General features: G+C 46.1%; 2 protein-coding genes across 9 annotated transcripts in view; one reads left to right on the top strand and one right to left on the bottom strand.

Annotated features, from left to right (window-relative positions):
• WNT5B (Wnt family member 5B) overlaps positions 1-21,420 on the bottom strand; it is a 123,749-nt gene that overhangs the window by 47,432 nt on the left and 54,897 nt on the right. The gene's annotated exons all lie outside the window — the stretch shown is intronic.
• The window catches only part of FBXL14 (F-box and leucine rich repeat protein 14), a 30,625-nt gene continuing 14,730 nt past the window's right edge, over positions 5,526-21,420 (top strand). For 2 of the 8 annotated variants that reach the window (XM_058442584.1, XM_032159287.2), the window contains exon 1: positions 5,527-7,525. In XM_058442584.1, coding sequence (XP_058298567.1) covers positions 6,327-7,525 — 1,199 coding nt within the window. In that variant the 5' untranslated portion in view covers positions 5,527-6,326. Of the gene's footprint in view, positions 7,526-8,848; positions 11,817-12,944; positions 13,041-21,420 lie in introns of those variants that run through there. The other 6 variants (XM_058442586.1, XM_058442583.1, XM_058442582.1 and 3 more) reach the window with 6 other exon arrangements.

The following is a 21,420-nucleotide window of genomic DNA, read 5'->3' as shown; positions in this document are numbered from 1 at the left end:
TGCAGCCTTGACCTCCTGGCCCAGCGGTCTTCCCGCTTGCCTCAGCCTCCTGACTAGCTGGGACTACAGGTGCATGCCATCACGCCTGGCTAATTATTTTTATTTTTATTTTTTGTAGAAATGGACCTTGCTATGTTGCCTAGGCTGGTCTCAAACTCTTGGAATCAAGCAATCCTCCCACCCTGGCCTCCCAGAGTGCTGGGATTACAGCCACCCCGCCCAGCCTGAATGATTGAATAAATTGAAAACCCATCTTTCTAAGTGTTCAGTGACCTGGAAATGGCTACATTTAGAACACATTTTATTTTTCTAGAGTCGTTCTATCTACCTGTTTTGTAACAAGTACCTAAGGTGTTTGTCAACATTGAGCAAACAATACCTGATATCTGAGATTATTCTGTTACTGTATTTCTAATTCTTTGGTTGGGTGCCTGAAACTACAAAAACACCTATTATAGTTAAAACTCAAAAGCTGCAAATAACGAATTGCAAATGGCAACCCCATTTCAAGAGTAAAAGGGCGTGACCATCCATCCGGAGTGAATAGTAATAGCACAGCACCCCCTTTCATCTCCACGTGTTTTCCAGTGAACCCACATTCACCCTCACGGGAAGGCTCTGGCTACCCAGATCACAAGCCCTTATTTTTACGGTAGTGGATAAAGATGATCCTAAGCCTACATTTACAAGATACAGCAAGCTAATAATTTGGGGGAACATCTCAAATATCTCAGGAGGTTCCTGGCAATCTGTTGATGTGAGAATACTTTTCACCTATTTTTCTCTCTTTTTTTCTCTCTTTATTGCAAAATGTTTGTCCTGCTAAAATCTTTTTAAAATTTTTAATTGTAAAGTACACATAACATAAAATTTGTCATCTTAACCATTTTTTTTTGTTTTTGCTTTTTTTAGACGAAGTTTTGCTCTTATTGCCCAGGCTGGAGCGCAGTGGCACGATCTCGGCTCACTGCAACCTCCACCTCCCGGGTTTAAGTGATTCTCCTGCCTCAGCCTCCTGAGTAGCTGGGATTACAGGCAGACGCCACCACGCCTGGCTAATTTTGTATTTTTAGTAGAGATGAGGTTTCTCCATGTTGGTCAAGCTGGTCTTGAACTCCTGACCTCAGGTGGTCTGACCTCCTCAGCCTCCCAAAGTGCTGGGATTATAGGCGTGAGTCACCGCGCCCGGCCATTTTTAAGTGCACAGCTCAGTAGTGTTAGGTATATTCACATTATTGTGCAACCAATTTTCAGAACTTTTCCATCTTGTAAAACTGAAACTCTATACCCATTAAACAACTCCCCATTCCGCATCAACCCTCTCCCCAGCCCCTAGCAATGATTATTTTTTCTGTTTCTATAATTTTGACTACTCTAGATACCTCATATAAGTGGAATTGTACAGTATTTGTCCTTTTGTGACTGGCTTACTAACTTAGCCCAATGTCCTTAAGGTTCATCCATGTCGTACTACGTGTCAGAATCTCCTTCCTTTTCAAGGCTGAATAATATTCCCTTGTGAGTATATACCACAATTTGTTTATGCATTCGTCAATGGACATTCGGGTTGCTTTTAACTTTTGGTATTATGAATAACGTTACTATGAACATGGATGTACAAATAGCTCTTCGAGCCCCTGATTTCAATTCTTTTAGGTATATACCTAGAAACAGAATTGCTGAATCGTATGGTAGCTCTATTTTTAATTTTTTGAGAAATGGCCATACCATTTTCCATAGCAGCTGCACAATTTTTTATAATAGAGATGGGGTCTTGCTCTGTTGCCCAGGCTGATCTTGAACTCCTGGGCTCAAGCAATCCTCCTGCTTCAGCCTCCCAAAGTGCTGGAATTACAGGTGTGAGCCACCGTGCCTGGCCCACAACTTTACATTCTCACCCACAGTGCACTAGGATTCTACTATCTCCAGATCCTTACCTATACTTGTGATTTTCTGTTTTATTAATAGTAGCCACCCTTATGGACATGAGGTGGTATCTTACTGTGGCTTTCATTTGCATTTCCCTAATGACTAATGATGTTGAGCATCTTTTCATGTGCTGTGGGTCATTTGTGTATCTTCTTTGGAGAAATGTCTATTTAAATCCTTTGCCCATTTTTAAATAGGGCTTTTTTTGGTTGTTGTTTCTGCTTAAATCTTTTATTTGCAATCAGTGAATCAAATCCTCACCCTCTCTTATCTTTAATATTCTGTCATGAAGAAGCGTCAAGAGAGAGATGCTCTCCTACTTAGAAATACTTAGCAATAGAATGAATGTTACTCTCAAGAAACCTTGAAGTTGGAAAGGCAGCATTTTATTATAAACCTCAGATTACCAATGGCTGCCCAGAACTCTCGAAGAAGTTTCGATATGTATGAAGTCTTTCATAAAGAGATTATTATTTATATTATCCATCTCATTCGCTTCAGTTCAACATTGACAAAATGTCTACTACATAGCAGGCATTGTGCCATAGACATACTAGAGTTCAAGGAAAATAGACACAAAATATTTTAACTTTTTTTTTTTTTGACAAGGTCTCTTGCTCTGTCGCCCAGGCTGGAGTGCGGTGGCACAGTACCAGCTCACTGCAACCTCTGTCTCCTGGGTTCATGCGATTCTCATGCCTCAGCCTCCTGAGTAGCTGGGATTACAGGCATGTGCCACCATTCCCGGCTAATATTTTTGTATTTTTTTTTTAGTAGAGACGGGGTTTCACCATGTTGGCCAGGCTGGTCTCGAACTCCTGGCCTCAAGTGATCATCCCGCCTCGGCCTCCCAAAATGCTGGGATTAGAGGCATGAGCCACTTTGCCCAGCCTATTTTAACTCCTTTGACCCAACCCATAAACTAGACTCTGGGCCACTATTTTTGGAGAGATATATGTATACTTGAATGAGGAGTTAAAAGCTACAGAGCTCTTCTGATCTTTCCGGCCAGGTCTTCCCCTTCTGAAGGAGAAAGTATGAATCCTTAGGTAAGCCTGATCTTTGGATTGGGCCTCTCAACTTTCCCACCCTACCCAGGTGAAAAGCACATTCCATCTGAAAAATCTAGAATTAAAAAAAAAAATTCTTGGTAAGGCTTTGGAGACACTCCTTACACAAGGCTATCATTTCTGCTTTTAAATAGGCTATAGTTCATTCAGAAAAAAACCTCTGGTTGCAACTTGTTAAATCATACACAAAAATCTCAACCAGTTTTAAAAATATGAAGAGCAAGCCACGGGATTTTCCACACTGGTATACATCTTTGCCAGACAATCAGAGTCTCCTGTCTATACACACTCTCCATATATTTTTGTGTCCTAAGTCTGAGCATAACCCAAAAGTCCCAAGAAGTTACTGTATTTGAAGTTATTCTTAATATCTGGAGCCTGCATTAGGAACAATGTCTAACTCCATGGGCTAAGGAGACGACAGTATGCTAGGCTCTTGGCCTCACAGAGTGTTCCCACTGGAAAGGTCCCTGAATCACCCTGGTGTTACACAAGAAACCGAGACCCAGAAACGAGAGTCGTTTCTTCAGTAGCATAAAGTCACCAGGTGTTCAGATTCTGCATAGGGCTCATTCTATGCCCTAGTTCCTTTTCCCCAGGAATGCTTTTTCTGTGATGCTTCTTGATGCTATATTTTCCTATTTATTGAAGGTGAAAACAGTCATATTGCTGAAAATCCTTATAATATATACTTGAGTGCCTTAAATAAAAGGTTCTGTGTTAATAAGATTCTAGAATTCGAGCAAGAAAAACTGTTGCTAGAACGAGGACCAGACGGCCAACTTCTAGTGAAAATGCTTCCAGACACCTCCGAATGACTCTTCAGATTTGAGAACAAAGGCCTTTCTAGAGAAGGAAAACCATTAGGCTCCTTCTTAGTCCGAGGCTGGTCAGGCCCGTTGTCTAAAATTCCCCCCAAATGTGTGGGGTACTCTGGTTTTTATTAAGCAGGATTAAGTTACACTGAGGTGCTTTGGATTAAGGCCTTGACAACAACCCAAACACATCTAGGTGCACAGAACAACCAAAAAGTGACTTTCACGCAGAATTTAAGGCAAAAGTTTAGGCAGAAGTGACTGAGAAGAATAAAAGCCTAGATAACCCCCAGGAGAAGAGTGAAGCCCAGGCATACCCCAGAATCGTGACACTTACTGCCACCGTGCATCTGGATGTACTGGATGACTAACAGTACAGTCTATTTTTTCAGGAAGGTTATAAAAATCTATGGGCTTCACACTGCGTGTAATGTGGGTGAGGTAACAAGCTGGCGAGAATTTTTGCTTCTGCATTTCCTGATTTCGGAAAGAGGAGTGGTAGGGGTGTAAAAGGTGTATTATGCCTATTACTGAATCTGTATGTATTTGGTCTAATATTGGTTGCTTGGGCAAAAGTTACTCTCCTACACTGAATATGGAACCCCTTCCGAATCTTGTTCAGGTCCTCAAACAATCAGTGAAACCATTTTCCCTTTCTGATAAATCCGCTTGTCTTGTATCTAGTTGTGTGGATCCATACATTAAAATACAGAGGATCATTTTCTCTGATCCAAAAATTCTTGGTTTGGTGATAGTTAAAATGAAACTTCTGAAATTCTATCCTTAGTACGGACATTTAGGACCCAGGGGCTACATCCTAGAATGGAATTGTGCCCTGTTTCCATAAAACAGTTGATAAACCAAAAGACACGACTGGATTGTCTTAAACCAAGTTTAATTGTCATTCCATTTTAATCAAAAAGTAAATTGGATTCGGCATATACGAATATATCAGTACAACTGAGCCATACAACTGATAGTCTAAGGCTGATGACAAGGAGAAAGCTCCTAAAACAAGGCTTAGGGAAGGCTGTTCCCCTCTAAGCAAAGCGGGCTGAGGGCATTGGTGGCGCAGCAGCGTGCATAAGTAGAGGGAAGTTTTGATGTATCAAGTACCGAGGGAAACACACACAGCGTGTCTGGAAACCATCAGAAGATGCTAGAAGGAAGTAGTCATGGATAATTCTAGAAATTTCTAGAACACCGACTGGAGGGGGTCATTGTTTAAGATGAGTAAAGCCGAGTTTCTCTCCAATTTGAGACACAAGACTGGAGAGAAAGGAGTCGTAGTAAACAGCCCCGACCGGGGGAGCAGGGGGTGTGATGATGAGACGTGTTAAGGGGCATTAGGGGCAGTAAGAAGAGGCGGGTTGGGGTGATGATTATTGAGCACTGCTATAGGAGGAGGCTCTCGCAGGGATAATCAGGGGAGAGGGGTGTGAAGTAAGGGCCAGGGATTGTAGGAGTAAACTGTGGGAAGGGGCTGCGCAGACTTCAACAGCAAAGAAAAAGAAGGAACAGGGCTGGGGCGTGGCCCAGAGAGCGATCGGCTCACTAACGGGCTACGGGGTGAAAAGAAGCCGGGCGGGGAGGCGCTCTGCTGACAGCTGCCGCTCCCCCATGGCGCCCACAGGGTTAAAAATCAGGGGCCATGGGACCAGGCCGAACTCGGTTTCCAGGGCAACGGCTCCACAGTTCCGGCAGCGCAGGCCCGTACCATTGCGCGGGCGCGGGGGAGCGGCAGCGGCGGAGGGGACGCGCTGCAGGGCGGCGGAGCCGGGGCCGGCCCGGGCGCTACCAAACGCGAGGCCCGCCTGCTCGCCCGGGGTCTGCGCCGAGCCGCGCTCCGGCCGGACGGCCGCGGCGTCCTTGGTGCGGGGGCCGGCAGCTCCCAAGTGGCCGCGGACGGCGGGGGAGAAGGAACGCACGCCGCCGGCCGGGATTGGCCTCCTGGTCCCCCCGCCTGGGCGGCGGAGTGCGGGCGGCCCGGGGCTGGGAGGTTTGAAAAGCGGGCGAGAGACAAAGGCAGCAGGAAGCCTCCTCCGCGCCCGGAGCCCGTGCGCCCGGCCCCCGGGGCCCCCTCGCCGCCCGCCGGCCCGCGGAGCAGCGGCGGCGGCAGGAGGCGGAGGATGCGGCAGGGGGCGTGGGCGCGGCGGCGCGGGCGGAGCAGCGCGGCCCGGGCGCGGCGTGGGTAGAGCCGAGGCGGCGGCCGGCCTCCGGGAGCGAGAGCGAGGCGCCTTCCCCGCCCGGGATGTGAGCGCCGTGCGGAGCCCGGGGCGGGGGAGGGCCGGGCCGGAGGCGCAGCCGGCAGGAAGGAAGGACGGACGGACCAGGAGGAGGAGCGGCGGCGGCGGCCGGAGCCGGAAGGCGGGGAGGGGCCGGCCGTTGGGCCCGAGGCGGCGGCGGCGGCGGCGGCGGCGGCTGGGGAGAAGCGCTCTCGTCGCCTGCCCGAGGCCGGAGCGGCGGGGCCCGCGCCTCCTCCCCCCAGCGCCGCGGAGGGGGGAGGAGGAAGATGGAGACCCACATCTCATGCCTGTTCCCGGAGCTGCTGGCCATGATCTTCGGCTACCTGGACGTCCGGGACAAGGGGCGCGCGGCGCAGGTGTGCACGGCCTGGCGGGACGCCGCCTACCACAAGTCGGTGTGGCGGGGGGTGGAGGCCAAGCTGCACCTGCGCCGGGCCAACCCGTCGCTGTTCCCCAGCCTGCAGGCCCGGGGCATCCGCCGGGTGCAGATCCTGAGCCTCCGCCGCAGCCTCAGCTACGTGATCCAGGGCATGGCCAACATCGAGAGCCTCAACCTCAGCGGCTGCTACAACCTCACCGACAACGGGCTGGGCCACGCGTTTGTGCAGGAGATCGGCTCCCTGCGCGCTCTCAACCTGAGCCTCTGCAAGCAGATCACTGACAGCAGCCTGGGCCGCATAGCCCAGTACCTCAAGGGCCTGGAGGTGCTGGAGCTGGGGGGTTGCAGCAACATCACCAACACTGGCCTTCTGCTCATCGCCTGGGGTCTGCAGCGCCTCAAGAGCCTTAACCTCCGCAGCTGCCGCCACCTTTCGGATGTGGGCATCGGGCACCTGGCCGGCATGACGCGCAGCGCGGCGGAGGGCTGCCTGGGCCTGGAGCAGCTCACGCTGCAGGACTGCCAGAAGCTCACAGATCTTTCTCTAAAGCACATCTCCCGAGGGCTGACGGGCCTGAGGCTCCTCAACCTCAGCTTCTGTGGGGGCATCTCGGACGCTGGCCTCCTGCACCTGTCGCACATGGGCAGCCTGCGCAGCCTCAACCTGCGCTCCTGTGACAACATCAGTGACACGGGCATCATGCATCTGGCCATGGGCAGCCTGCGCCTCTCGGGGCTGGATGTGTCGTTCTGTGACAAGGTGGGAGACCAGAGTCTGGCTTACATAGCGCAGGGGCTGGATGGCCTCAAGTCTCTCTCCCTCTGCTCCTGCCACATCAGTGATGATGGCATCAACCGCATGGTGCGGCAGATGCACGGGCTGCGCACGCTCAACATTGGACAGTGTGTGCGCATCACGGACAAGGGCCTGGAGCTGATCGCTGAGCACCTGAGCCAGCTCACCGGCATAGACCTGTACGGCTGCACCCGAATCACCAAGCGCGGCCTGGAGCGCATCACGCAGCTGCCCTGCCTCAAGGTACTCAACCTGGGACTCTGGCAGATGACGGACAGTGAGAAGGTCAGGTGAGGGCGGCAGCACCAGCTCCCCTTGTCCCGCCCTGTTCATCCTCCCATTACTACCGCCCCCACACACTCACACGCACACTTATGCACAGATCATGACAGCGGATGAGATGGGGCTATGACAGAAGCCCCAGGCTCGTCTTCTCCTCCCTCCTCCAGCCCCCTCCCGGCTTCCAGCCCATTCTCTTTGCAGCTGGGGTTCCTACCCTACCCTACTCCCAGCTCCTTTTCCCCGCGGATGGAGAGATGGACTCTGCTGCTTACCCACCCACTCCCCTGCAGGGGGTGGAGGACTGATTCAGCTACTGTATCCCCACTGCTGTGACTGGAAATGGGGGTGGGGAGTGACTGGTCTTTTCAACCCTGGGGAGTTGAGGAAAATGTCTGCCTTCACTTCAGCTTTCATTTGAATACTGTGATCTGGTTTTTATTTTGAAACGTGTAAAAAGCAAACCCAGCTACAAAGGCCTTTTCACCCTTCTTCCACTTTGTAACTAATCCCAGTCTCTTCTCATCACTCCTCCTCTTACAGTACTCTGCTATTCATGCTCATTTCATTTTCTTAATCTTCTTTCCTCTTTAAAAATGTTTTTTTGGAAAAAATTTGAAATCATGGTCCTTTTTTTCTGCTGAATATATTCTATATATTATATATATATAAATTATATATATATATATACACATATATATGTCTGGCTACCTCGTTTTAGTTTACTTTTTTTCTGAAGCCCTGGAATTCTACAAGAGAGATATTTTGAGACGAAACATGTTTGTGCCTAGACTGGAAAGATGCCCTTGGGTTTGTCCGTCTTTTTATGTTGGCTTCTTCCCAGCCTCCATCCGTCCAGTGTGCCCCACTTCCACATTCTGGTTATAATTTCCTTTTTCTCCGTGTTCATTGGGATTTGAGGACCTGTTTCTAAATCTTAATTTATAGCACAAATATATGGGAGCAATGAGAGTAGAACCGTTGTTTCTGTTTGAGATGCAGATTGTGTCTTGAAAATGATGATTATATATGCAAATTCTGCCCTACCCTCACCCTCTTCCAAGTTGCCCCCCAAAAAGGTCACACAGTGCGGCTTCCTGTGGGAAGCAGGAGCAGAGCTGGCCTGCAGAGCCCCTGGGGCTGTGATGAAGCTCATGTCTTATCTCTGTTCTATTAACAAAATGGGAGTTTGTGGGTTTTAAAAAATTCTGTTTCTAAATGGAGGAATAGATGACTTTCTTTATTTTGGTGGGGGTTGGGACTTGTGGCTTTAAAGAAATCACTTTTGAGTAGGATGTATATTTTTGTTGGATTTTTGTTGTTTATTTTTTTAGAATCCTCCACAGCAACATGCGAGACCATGGAGTTAAAGAAACCCAGAGACCTTTATCAATTATTAATTGTACTGTTTGTGAATTTGTATAAATAATAACAAAGATCCTCTTAAAACGTTTATATTCTTACAGTAAAAGGTTAAACTGATATTTATATAATAAAAGAGGAAATATGAAGTATGTTTTTGAAAAAAAAAAAAACAACAGCCTTGTATCTGCGAATTATTTTTAAGGCATTGTGTGCTTGGGTACATGCCAAGGTAGGAGGTGTTGTTTGTATACTCTAAGAGGACGCAAGGTGGAGTTTGGTGCATCCTATGTAGGGGTGAGCAGCTCATGGGTAAAATTTTATTCTGTATAAGGTTTACTACTGAAATGTTTTGTTTCTAGAAATGTGATTAGACTGGAGATTTATATAATTTTTGGCTTTAAACTGTCAACAACGTGGAAATTTAAAGAAATTGAACAAAATGAAACTTTTTAAAAAACCAGATTTGTATGTAAGTCACAGTTTCCCAGAGTGGCCAGTTTTTCTTTGGGTGAAAATGAGATCTAGGGGTGATGTTGAAAAGTGGATCACGACGTGGGCAAGAAAGATGGACTTCTTTACCCTGAGAGTGGGAGTGGGGAGGATGTGAAGGTGGAAGGACTGAAGCCATTGTTGAGAAAAGTTAAAAGAGCGCTGTCCTTGCGTGCCTGCCGGCTCAGTCATGCATACTGAATCTCCCAGTGTGAGCGAGGGTCCGGGTGGAAAGGAGGAGGGCAGCTCAAGCCCTCTTTTTAACATTCCCCTCCAGGCCCGGCTGTAAGGAAGCACTTTCCTGGGGGATGGGGAGCTTGGCCAGGATTTTGCACATTTGCATTTTAGCACTTCCAACAGCTGAGGCTGGCCGCTGGATCCACTCTGTCAAGGGTTTTTAGACTGAAATCGGGGCAGATTAATGAAATGCCAACAATTCCAGCAAAGAGTTCCCTTTGGTAGACAGTAACAAAATAATCTGACACCCTGCGGTTTGGCTGTGGAGACCTATGGGTATGAGTGCGCCAACAGGGGAGTGGTTCATATTCCTGGTTTCACATTGGGCTTGGTTGTTTCTGAGATTGTTAAAAAAAATACTGATCTCAGCAAGAGCTGATAAGAGTAGTATAAAACTTTCCTGGATCAACCCCTCTTTCCAGGAAGAGGGCTGGAACCCAGGTTTCTCTTGGGATAAGATTGTTTTGTAAAATGTCCAAGCTTTCTGCCTGAGCATATCACAAAAGCCGCATTGTTCCTTTTTGGAGAGTCATCACAGTTGGGTCTAATTGAGCCTGACACTAGATCCATCTTCTGTTTCTTTGGGGAAGGTGTGGATCTCTTTCTTCCCACTTAGGTTACAGTGCTTAATGCCTGGAAAAAAAAAATGTGTGAAGCCTATTAAGAAGTAGGGACTCTGAATTAGGGTCAGCTTTCTTTTTTTTTTATGATTATACTTTAACTTTTAGGGTACATGTGCACAACGTGCAGGTTTGTTACATATGTATACATGTGCCATGTTGGTGTGCTGCACCCATTAACTCATCATAGGGTCAGCTTTCTAATCCAGCATTTGACACAACTCCTGAAGGTTACACGGTTGTGGGTTCTTAGTCTGTTTTTCTTCCAAGAGACTGCATGGCTGTACAGATTCAACTGATAAACATTTGAGCACCCAAGTCTTAGGCTCTGTATTCACATTCTTCATTTTAATACACAAAATATTCTTACCGGCTGTAACGTGAAGCACGTTCTTCTGTTTTGTCTCCTTTTTATGTTAAATGTTAAATATACGCTTGACTAAAGGTCGGCAAATTAATGTTTGAAAGTTAAGACCATGGCTCTATCTATATCTTTATCCTGAATGAGGCATACTTCATAGAGCTGGAGCGTCTCTGGAAAAGATGATAAACCACCTAGCGTGGTTGGTGAAGGGCAACTGCTCATCTCTCAACCTTTTTGGATGGAAAGCAATTAACGTGTTGAGAACCTATGTGTGTTTTACAAGGTACTTGTAAGTTTTAATCTTCAAAGCAACCTGCTGAAACAGGTATTATCCCTGTTTTCCAGATAAGTCGTAATTCCTGCCGTAAGTTACCCAACCAGTAAGTGAGGGAGCCAGGATTCAAACCTAGGCTCCATTTCTGCATTTCCCTTCCTTCCTCCCTCCTTCTCTTCCTTCCTTCCTTCCTGTCTTCCTACCTGCCTTTTTTTTTTTTTTTTTGAGACAAGGTCTTGATCTGTTGCCCAGGCAGGAGTGCAGTGCTGCAATCACAACCCACTGCAGCCTTGACCTCCCAGGTTCAAGTGATCCTCCCACTTCAGCCTCCCGAGTAGCTGAGACTACAGGCACACACCACCATGGCTGGCTATTTTTTGTTGTTTTTTTTTTTTTGTATTTTTTTGTAGAAACAGGGTTTCACCATGTTGCCCAGGCCAGTCTCAAACTCCTGGGCTCAAGCGATCTGCCCACCTCGGTCTCCCAAAGTCCTGGGATTACAGGCGTGAGCCACTCTGCCTGGCCCAGGCTCCATTTCTAAAGTCAAGTCCAGCTCCCTTCTGCTTGATGAGAAGATTTAGTTACTCATCATACCTTGGTTTCCAGTAAGGTGACCCTCATAGAAGTGAACGGTAGCTGTTTGAACACCGTATGAACAAGCTTATGCCATAGGACAGTACTTCAAAGGGAATAAGGGTGATTCTTGGTGGTATGAAAAGTTGATCCCCACCATACCTACAGGAATGGGAGAAATGCATTGAAGAACAGAAGAGCTAAAGGACATGAGTTGATAGTACACTTTGTGTGGTGGCACAAAAGTTAAAAGGCACTCCAGGGCAGTTCTTAGAATAACAGAAAAAACTTGGTTCAGGTATTTGCTGAAACTTGAGAACTGAAAAAACATAATGTAAACTTCGTGTAAATCTTATCATCTAGAAGTAATAAACCTTAACAGAAACTGGGTAGTGGTCAAGGAACAGCCTCATTTCCATTCTTTTTCTAAGTGTCATTGTGCGTAGCCCTTCAATGTTCTTACTGCAAAGATTATCCATAAATCACCTGTGGGGCTCCCAAGCTAGGCCTCTAACTTGTCCAACTTAACATTTACTAAAACTAAAAGCCGGTACCAGTATAGCCTAAAAATAAACTCAAACTGATCATGTTCTTTCATGAGTCAGATGAACAACAAAGATCTAAAAAAGCAAACGTTCCTTTTTCTTTTGAAAGGAATGAACTTTCTCTTACATAAGGACATATGATATGTAAATTAAAGCATGGCCTAGCTCCCAAATCCTGCTGCTTTCCCGAAGTGGTTACTAGATAGATGCTGGTCTTAGAATACAAACAAAACCTTTCACTTTTGACTTAGAGAATTCGAATTCAGGTTTTCAAAGGGAAAGGGTAGTGGCCCCCAGGGACCACTGTGTTTCTAAAGAATAAGAACCTCTTGATTAAAAGATCAGATTTGTAAAACAAAACCAAGACCTCATGCAGCTTCTGACAACTGTCTCTTCCCAGTTCTATGAAAGGGAGAGCCCTGGCCTCTGATCTCTGCTGTGTTCTGCGGTAGAAAGGGAGGGACTATAGTAAGTCATCTAGTGGTCCCCTCTCTCTGTTCTCTTTCTCTTCCCTGCATCAAACATCACCCCTTTTAAAAGTTAATTCCATCCCTTTAGTAGAGGGCAAGACCTAAATTTTGTGCCATTATGAACCCCTGAGGAGTCAGAGGGGTGAGGCTTTTTGATGAAATAGTGTGGATCATGAGTAAAGCACAGGATTAGAAATTAGAAAGCTGCATTCAAACCGAAGCTCAGACTTGGGCCACATATTTACCTCATTTCTGTCAATGTACTTGGTCAACTATTAGGCAGCAAGTTAAATTTTTTAACAAGTTGTAAAACAGATGGGACATGCATATTTAGGTCAGTGCCACATATTAATAATTTACTTAATGAAGTATCAAAGGTAAGTGCACAGCTGGAATAAGAGCATATATTCTCAGCTCTTGTATGGAATTTCTAGACAATTGGTAAATTTAAATGTCCACAAATGATCAGTTTCAGTTTTTTCCTCTTTTCCAGGGATTGCTCTGATTTTGCCTGGTGGAGTTGCCTTTACCAACCCAGAATATTTGGTCGTATGTAAAGCCAAGCCCTCCAGTTGAGGTGCAAAAGCAAGTAAGCTTGAGAGATCTTAACTGAGCAGCACTAGAGTGGGATATGTTAAACCCCCACTCCCAGTAAAACAATAGAAGTGGAATTCCTCTGCCTGCTATTTGTTAACCCAGAAAAGTGCACATATTTTCTTTAAAGACTTAAGTTTCTATTATTTCATTACTCTAATGTTTTTTTTTTTTTTTTGAGACGGAGACGGAGTTTCACTCTTGTTGCCCACACTGCAGTGCAATGGCACGATCTTGGCTCCCTGCAACCTCCGCCTCCCAGGTTCAAGTGATTCTCCTGCCTCAGTCTCCTGAGTAGCTGGGATTACAGGCATGCGCTACCATGCCCGGCTAATTTTGTATTTTTGGTAGAGATGGGGTTTCTCCATGTTGGTCAGGCTGGTCTCAAACTCCCGACCTCAAGTGATCTGCCCACCTCGGCCTCACAAAGCGCTGGGATTACAGGCATGAGCCACCGCACCCGGCCACTTTAGTTGTTGAAGGAACAAATGCTTTATATCCTTATAACAAACTTACAAGGATACTTGCATTTGTGATAGTGGAAACGAATGAGTCTCAATTACAAAGAAGAAAACTGGGTCTGCAGCTGTGGCGCAGCAGAGAAACCCGAGAGAGACAAGGTTAGGAATGCGAGTGTGATCTGCGGAGAACTCAGTCATAACACAGTGTTGGGTTTCTCTGTCTCAACATTTTTGTTTTCCCAAATCTGGCAGATGTGGTACCTTTAATTTTATAAATGGGAAAAGACGCCTAACAGAGTGGAAAAGATTTTGCCTAGGTAATTAGAGGAGAACCTAGGGTCAGAACCTGGGCTGCTCTAGACTTAACGACCAATGCAGAAGGTGACCAGCATGGAGGCGGCTCACAGAGGCACTGCAAAGCACCACCCTGTCTCTCTTCAGAAATGTGCTGCACCAAGCCAGGCACGGCACACATCTGTAGTCCCAGCTACTCACTAGGCTGAGGTGGGAGGATCCCTTGAACGCAGGAGTTCAAGACCAGCCTGGGCGACACAGCAAAACCCCATCTCTTAAAAAAATTATTTTTTTTGTCTTTTTTTTTTTTTGAGACAGAGTCTTGCTCTGTTGCCCAGGCTGGAGTGCAGTGGCATGATCAGAGCTCACTACAATCTTAGACTCCTGGGCTCAAGGGATCTTTGTACCTCAGCCTTAAAAAAAGTTTTTTAAAAGGTGCTACACCAAAGCATGTTATTTTCATTAGGAGTTAAAAAAAAAAAACCCAAAATGCTAAAAGTTATTACTATTTAATATGCACTACATTATGCAAACTTAAGACATGTTTGCAAGCATTATATAGGGTTATGCAGGAAACTGAAAAACTAGTACATGTTGTTAAATGGTCTATAAGGTACTGAAGTAGCTAACTGTGTCAAATCTGTTGCCTGTTGCTCTCAGAGGATTTGAGCCAGTTTCCAAAACACTGCTTTGTCACACATAGTAGTGCGGAATATTAATGCTGGGAGTACATGCTTATGAGAGCTTCAAAGCTAGGAACTCACACATATTTCACATGCTATAAATACCTGCCACCCAATCCTTTTTTAAAGTAGAATCAAGTTGCAAAAACTTTAGCTATTTTCTCTTCATTCAAGGGTAAAAAGGCTTGACTTCACAGATGTTTTAGTTACAAATCCCACTTGTCCAGAAAGAGTAAAAGGGTCTAATTTGTTAATACTAGGCACCTTCTTATATTTATTACTCCCCCATTTACGTAATCCACACTCCAGAAGGATCAGACCTACCACACAGTGGTGTGTCAACAATTACTCCTTACACCATGGATCTGAGACACTGGAACTGGACTGTGGGAAAACAGGTCTTTGAGACCAGATTAATTTTTCATAAATATTAATGTAGAATTACTTAATATGGCTTGGAAAACATTGTTTTTCTCATATCTAAAAAGGATATGAGGAAATATTTACTACCAAGGCTTATAATATTTCTCCTTAGGAAATCTTGACCTCAAACTAGCATTATTTATGTCCACATCTGCTACCTTTTTCTTTTTTCTTTTTTTTTGAGACGGAGTCTCGCTCTGTCGCCCAGGCTGGAGTGTGGTGGCGCGATCTCGGCTCACTGCAAGCTCTGCCTCCCAGGTTCACGCCATTCTCCTGCCTCAGCCTCCCGAGAAGCGGGGACCACAGATGCCCGCCACCACGCCCGGCTAATTTTTTGTATTTTTAGTAGAGACGGGGTTTCACCGTGGTCTTGATCTCCTGACCTCGTGATCCGCCCGCCTCGGCCTCCCAAAGTGCTGGAATTACAGGCATGAGCCACCGCGCCCGGCCACACTGCTACCTTTTTCTAGCCCAAGGCAAGGCTTTTTGAGAAGTGGTCACTAAACAGGGAGGAGCCAAAAAAATTAGTCCTGCTATTTCTCAGAATCTTTAGAAAAATCACTGAGGCTAAAATTAGACACATGACTAAAGTAAGGGAGAAACTGTAACAGTTAAGCCCCTCAAATGCCCCTCGAATAAATGCTTAATGTTCTTAGATGGAAGACAACCATTTCTGCTTTCAGTAATTTAAACCTTAACTTCATTGCCCAAAAATCCACTGCTGTGAACAACAACAAAAAGACGGCCACTAGGTGTGTCTTAAGCAAACAACATGAAAATGACAAGATGAAAGTGACAATTTTTACCTTTCCTAATTTATTTCAAATGCACAGAATTTAGCCAGTTTTCAGGAATCTGTAAAAGCAGGATGGTTAAGTTCTGTGGCCCCCTGAACTTCATCCAGCTGACAGCTGACGGTTGCAGGAAGCAGAAAAGGTCTTCAAGTTTCCAGAGCCTGGAGTAGATAGAGGATTGGCTCTTCCAGCCCTAGCTGATGTCTGTGCACTTGAGACAGATGCCCTGCCATTGTGCTCAGGGTCAGATGTCAACAACCAGAACAGCATGACCCACAGGAAGGCAGCTGGCCTCTCTCTTCCCTATACAGAAGGGTCTAATTTTCAATGGAATCACAAGAGGAACTGCAGAAACTCATTAACGTATGACACAGGATTTAGCAGCAAACAGCTTCATCACTGCTTTATTTATTTTTAGAGTTGGGGTCTCGCTGTGTCACCCAGGCTGAAGTGCAGCGCTGTGATCATAGCTCACTGGAGCCTCGACTTCCTGAGCTCAAGCAATCCTCCCACCTCAGCCTCCCGAGTAGCTGGGACCACTGGCATGTGCCACCATGCCCATTATTACTACTATTATTATTTTTTGTAGAGACAGGGTCTCGCTATGCTGCCTAGGCTGGTCTCCAACTCCTGGGCTCAAGTGATCCTCCCATCTCGGCCTCCCAAAGTGCTGAGATTACAGGTGCCTATAACTGCTTTCTTTAGAAATAAAAATGTGCATATGTGGGTTAAGAGGTAAAAGTCAAGCACTACACATTATTGAAAGGTAGGGCTGGAAAACTGTTACTGTCTCCTCCTGGACTGTTCCTTCAGCCTCCCCAGCCCTTTAAAAAACAACAAAAAACCCTCTTACACACGATTTACCTTCCCCATTGTGAAGCAGCTGTGCATCACATCCAAACCTGTCCTGGAGGTATTAAAGCTAGGAGTCCGACCTTGTGTTTTTCTTTACCCCAAGTTTATGAAAATGATTTTGGGGTCCAATATAAGGTAGCACAATAAAGTATGGTTAATGCAAAACTAAGTATTCTCCACTGTGGAAGATAGAAAGTGTAGAAACCCACAAAGTCTGCAAGTCCCATACCTTGTCAGTAGGTGGCAGCATTGTCTGTGAGTTGGAAGCTATTTCCTGTGGGGAACCACAACCTCCTCCCATCTAACAAATCCCCTCTGGTCCTTTCCCTTTCACCCGCACCCGCAAAGTGTTTCCTCCAGGCGTAAGAGTTGACAAATGAGGAATTTCACTTACTGGAAAAGATGAAATTGAATTTTAAAATATCAGTGAGGTTACTCCCCAGAGCCAGGTGTTAGTTTGCAGCTCTCTGCTTTTGGAGATAAGAGAATCAAACATCAACATCTAATGCTTTTTTTTTTTTTTTTCTCTTTAAACTTCTAATTCTTCTTAAAGGGCACTTCATACAAATCCTTCTTAGATTGCCATATCTGGGGAGTTTGGGAGGAAAAAAATGGGGAAAATTTTAATCATACATGGAGGTACCAATTTAAACAGCAAGAAAAAAAGCTAGTTTTTTTATTACAAAAGAAAACTCAAAAGTGTATTGTCTGCTATGAAAAATTCTAGAGAGAGTTTGAGGAAAAGCAATTTTAAAATTTTAGGAGTATCTTTTTTTTTATTTTTTAAATTTTTATTAAAAGGAGTATCTTTATTGCCCAGATGAAGAAATCTTCATAAAATATAACAGAGTCTATGAAGATGAAAATAATAAGAGCCCTGATGAAGAAGTAAAGTTGCTTGTTGTGACCTAAATTCCTCCTACAGCAAACTGACATTAGGACAAGGTAGCAGAACTTACAAAAATAACTTCTGAGCCAATGTGGCCAGATTCTGTAGAATGGCACAAGAAGAGAGAGGCTGAGGGCAGAGAGGCCTTCGGGTCTTGCCCTCCTGGTACTCAACAGCCTGGCCTCAGGGAATGAAAGTGTGAGTGGGAAGGGCAGGTGTAGAAGTGGGAAAAAAGGTGGAGGTAGTTATCCCCTGCGGATGCTTCTACCAAGCTGTACTGGCCAGAGGAGCCACAGTTGATAAGCTCTGTAATATAGACGTCATTTTTGGTTAGAGAATGAATAAAAAAGGAAAAGTTTCAGGGACCTGGGGACTATGCATGAGGCAAATTACATCCCTGCACCATCCATGAAGGTCTTACGAAAGCAGAACATCTCCCTGGGCAACTTCTGGAAAGTAATAGCTGAAATATGCCATTCTTAGTGACTACACTGAAAGAATACAGATTCAGGGAAGACACCCCAAACAGAGAATACAGGTTGTAAAGGAAAGAAAAGCAAACATGTATCACCCCGCACAAAGCCAAGAAGAAGAAAACGGGGCTGGCTGAGGAGCCAGAATGAGAACGGAGTGAGAGGAATGTGTGAACGCTGAGGACCAGCAGTTCCTAAAGCTGCTCCTCGGAAGGACTGGGGGGGCTGCTCCTTGATTCATAGCCTCCAAGAACGGCTTTCTGGGACTTCATTTCCTTCCTTCCTTCCTTCCTTCCTTCGTTCCTTCCTTCCTTCCTTCCTTCCTTTCCTTCCTTTCCTTCCTTCCTTTCCTTTCCTTCCTTCCTCCTTCCTTCCTTCCCTCCCTCCCTTCCATTCCTTCCTTTCCTTCCTTCCCTCCCTCCCTCCTTCCTTTTCTTTCATCCCTTCCCTCCGTCCCTCCTTCTTTCCTTTCTCTCTTTTCTTTCTTTTTTTGAGACAGAGGCACTCTGTTGCTCAGGCTGGAGTGCAGTGGCACAATCTCAACTCACTGCAACTTCTGCTCCCCGGGTTCAAGCAATGCTCCTGCCTCAGCCTCCCGAGTAGCTGGGACTATAGGCACCCGCCACCACGCCCAGCTAATTTTTGTATTTTTAGTAGAGACGGGGTTTCGCCATGTTGGCCAGGCTGGTCTTGAACTCCTGCCCACCTCGGCCTCCCAAAGTGCTGGGATCACACACGTGAGCCACCACGCCTGGTCCTGGGCTTCATTTTCAAGAAGGTAGGCCCTCTTCCTGTGGTTGTTTGAATTTGACTCTAGACAAATCTCTTGCAAATGTGGCCACCAGGCTGGCGTGAGGATGTTCGTGTGACTGAGACCTCTGCGGTCACAGCACTGTAAGCCTGAAAATGGCCTACGGGAGACATGTGGCTGTCACTCTAGTTCTGTGCTCACAGCAGTCAGGACCCACGTTGTTTTCATCCACACCCCGTTTTTGCCGGGAAGACGAGCTACAGCAACAGTGTATAGAGGACAAATAGGAAAAAGCATTTCTGGGGCAGGCCGGCTCCAACATTCCTCACATGGGCCCTTCAGACAGCAGTCACTCTACTGGCTTCAACAGTCTCCATCCAACGCACGTGACTCCATTTTCTGTGCTCCGTTTTGCAGAGGAAGGTACAGCTGAGGGCTCCAGTAATCCCAAGAAGACGCACATTTCTGTTTTAGGGGACCTTCCCCAAACCCTCTCCCCAGGAGGCTCCCGTGGCTCAGTCTGCAAATCCACACAGCGTGGACACTGATTTGCAGGCTGACAGCCACTGCTGCTGCTTTCCTAACCTTCCTCTGTACTCTTTTAGCCCCTACCAGCACACCCACCCCACCCTAAAGGTGTCCATTCGCCCGTTAAAGGACTCCAGCATGGCCACTTCCCAGTTTCTGACTTTCCTATCGCCGTCTATGGAGACTGTTGAGAGGGGTCGAGTGCTGCGGGTGGGGGATTCCAGGCGACGTGGCCACACATAACAGCAAGGAGGCCAGTCCCACGGCCGTCTACACACTGAAGCAGGTATCAACAACACCTTGCAGTCCTTCCTGATTTGGGCTGCCTTCCACGGGATGCTTCAGAGATAAAGCCTCCCTGTGCCATTTTCAAGCCTGTTAGTTCCCACTCCTGTATTCATTCCTACCTCTGCACCTGCCAGGAACTTGCAGAGAAACTAAGGAACTTGTGTGCAAGTGGCTGCAAACACCTTCCCGCTCCTCCACTGGCGCCCAAAACAAGCCCGCTAATGCTAATCTACCCCTCACTTGCAGCCCAACAGCTTTTCTCCTCTAAGCCCCTGATAATGGTTTTACTAAAATCCCCTTTTGATGGGAAAAATTCCCAGCTGGACATTTCAGGCCCCAGCACAATATACAAGTCTGCAGGTCCCTTTCCCCACCTCACAAAGGCCTCTAATCAAGTGGAAAATGTGCTGGAGGCCAGAGGTTTGGGTCTGCAATTATTTTTTAAGGGATTACTAGAGAAGAATAGGGGGCAGCAAGGACCTCCCCCCCTACTTTGTTTTCCATTTGGTCCTGGTTTTAGACACACTGAGCCAGGAGTAGCCGTCCAGTTCTCCAATCACAAGAGCTTCACCTCTCTCTTCCCAGGTGGAAGGATGTCATCTTTGAACACTATTGCTTCAAAAAGATGTAGAGCGTTTGGAAGCAATATGCAGGTCCTTTTCTGACCCCATTTAAGCCCTTATTTATAAAACCGCTATTGAACGGGATCCTGAGTGTGGAGAGAGCACCCATTCATTAACCTCTAACCTCTGGTCTGTATTCAGAGGGGAGAGTTCGCTCTGTGTCCATACACTGCAAGATTGGAGGTATTCACTTGGGCATCCCAGGCTTTGGAGGGCAAGAGGTCACGTTCCCAACCCTGCCAGACAGCCTTCTTCCCAGCGATACACACTGACCCTTCCCTGGACACTGAGCAAATGTCCACGTTACTCTTAATGTTTAATCTTGGGGCAAAACATGGATAAAAATACAAAATGTTAACTGTGTATCGGTCTATTGGAACCTAAAATGTTAACTATGTGTATCGGTCTATTGGAACCTTCCTTTAAGAATGTACCCTATGGAAGCCGGTTTGTCTTCCCTGTACATTGCAAAGGACCTTCTTTGATGTCATCTATGCATGAGTGTTCATTAAGGATTAATCGATGAGGATGAACATTTCAGGCTGGCCCTGAGTTCTCATCATTCTATTTCAGCATCGAGAGACTGCTCATTCCAATCCCAGCTGGTTAGTGATGTATGCAAATACCCAGTAAAAAGGAAATGACTGCAAATTCCTAAACTCACTCTGGAATGATCAAGGATTAGACTGTTCAGCTCTGAGAGTTAAAAGTCAGCAAAGTAAATACCAGCCTGAGTAATAATTTTCAGGTCCTTTCTTCAAAGTTCCTGAAATACTTTTGGTCAAAAACAAAAAATTGATAACTACTTTTTTTTTTTTTTTTTTTTTAAATGGAGTCTCACCCTGTCACTGAGGCTGGAGTGCAATGGTGCGATCTCGGCTCACTGCAACCTCCCACTCCCCTCAAGCGATGCTCCCACCTCAGCCTCTCGAGTAGCTGGGGTTACAGGTGCGCGCCATCAGGCCCGGCTAATTTTTGTGTTTTAGTGGAGACGGGGTTTCACCATGTTGACAGTGGCTGGTCTTGAACTCCTGACCTCAGGTGATCTGCCCACCTCAGCCTCCCAAAGTGCTGGGATTACAGGCGTGAGCCACCGCACCCGGCCCAGATGATTTTTTAAAACCTCTGGTTTTGTTTTCATCAGTGTGATGCCTTATTGATATATTTTGCTTTACTGACATTTTTGATTTGCCCTCAGAAGATCCCTAAACAACTGAGAACTGGATAGAGATAAGCACAAATACTACATTGAAGGTATTATATTTAATACTTAATGCAAATATCATATTTGTATTTTATGTCGGCTTTCATAC

Source organism: Hylobates moloch, unplaced genomic scaffold (assembly GCF_009828535.3).
Source record: "Hylobates moloch isolate HMO894 unplaced genomic scaffold, HMol_V3 SCAFFOLD_8, whole genome shotgun sequence".
In the NCBI taxonomy this organism is placed as follows: domain Eukaryota; kingdom Metazoa; phylum Chordata; class Mammalia; order Primates; family Hylobatidae; genus Hylobates; species Hylobates moloch.
This window is presented reverse-complemented; position numbering and strand designations above follow the sequence as displayed.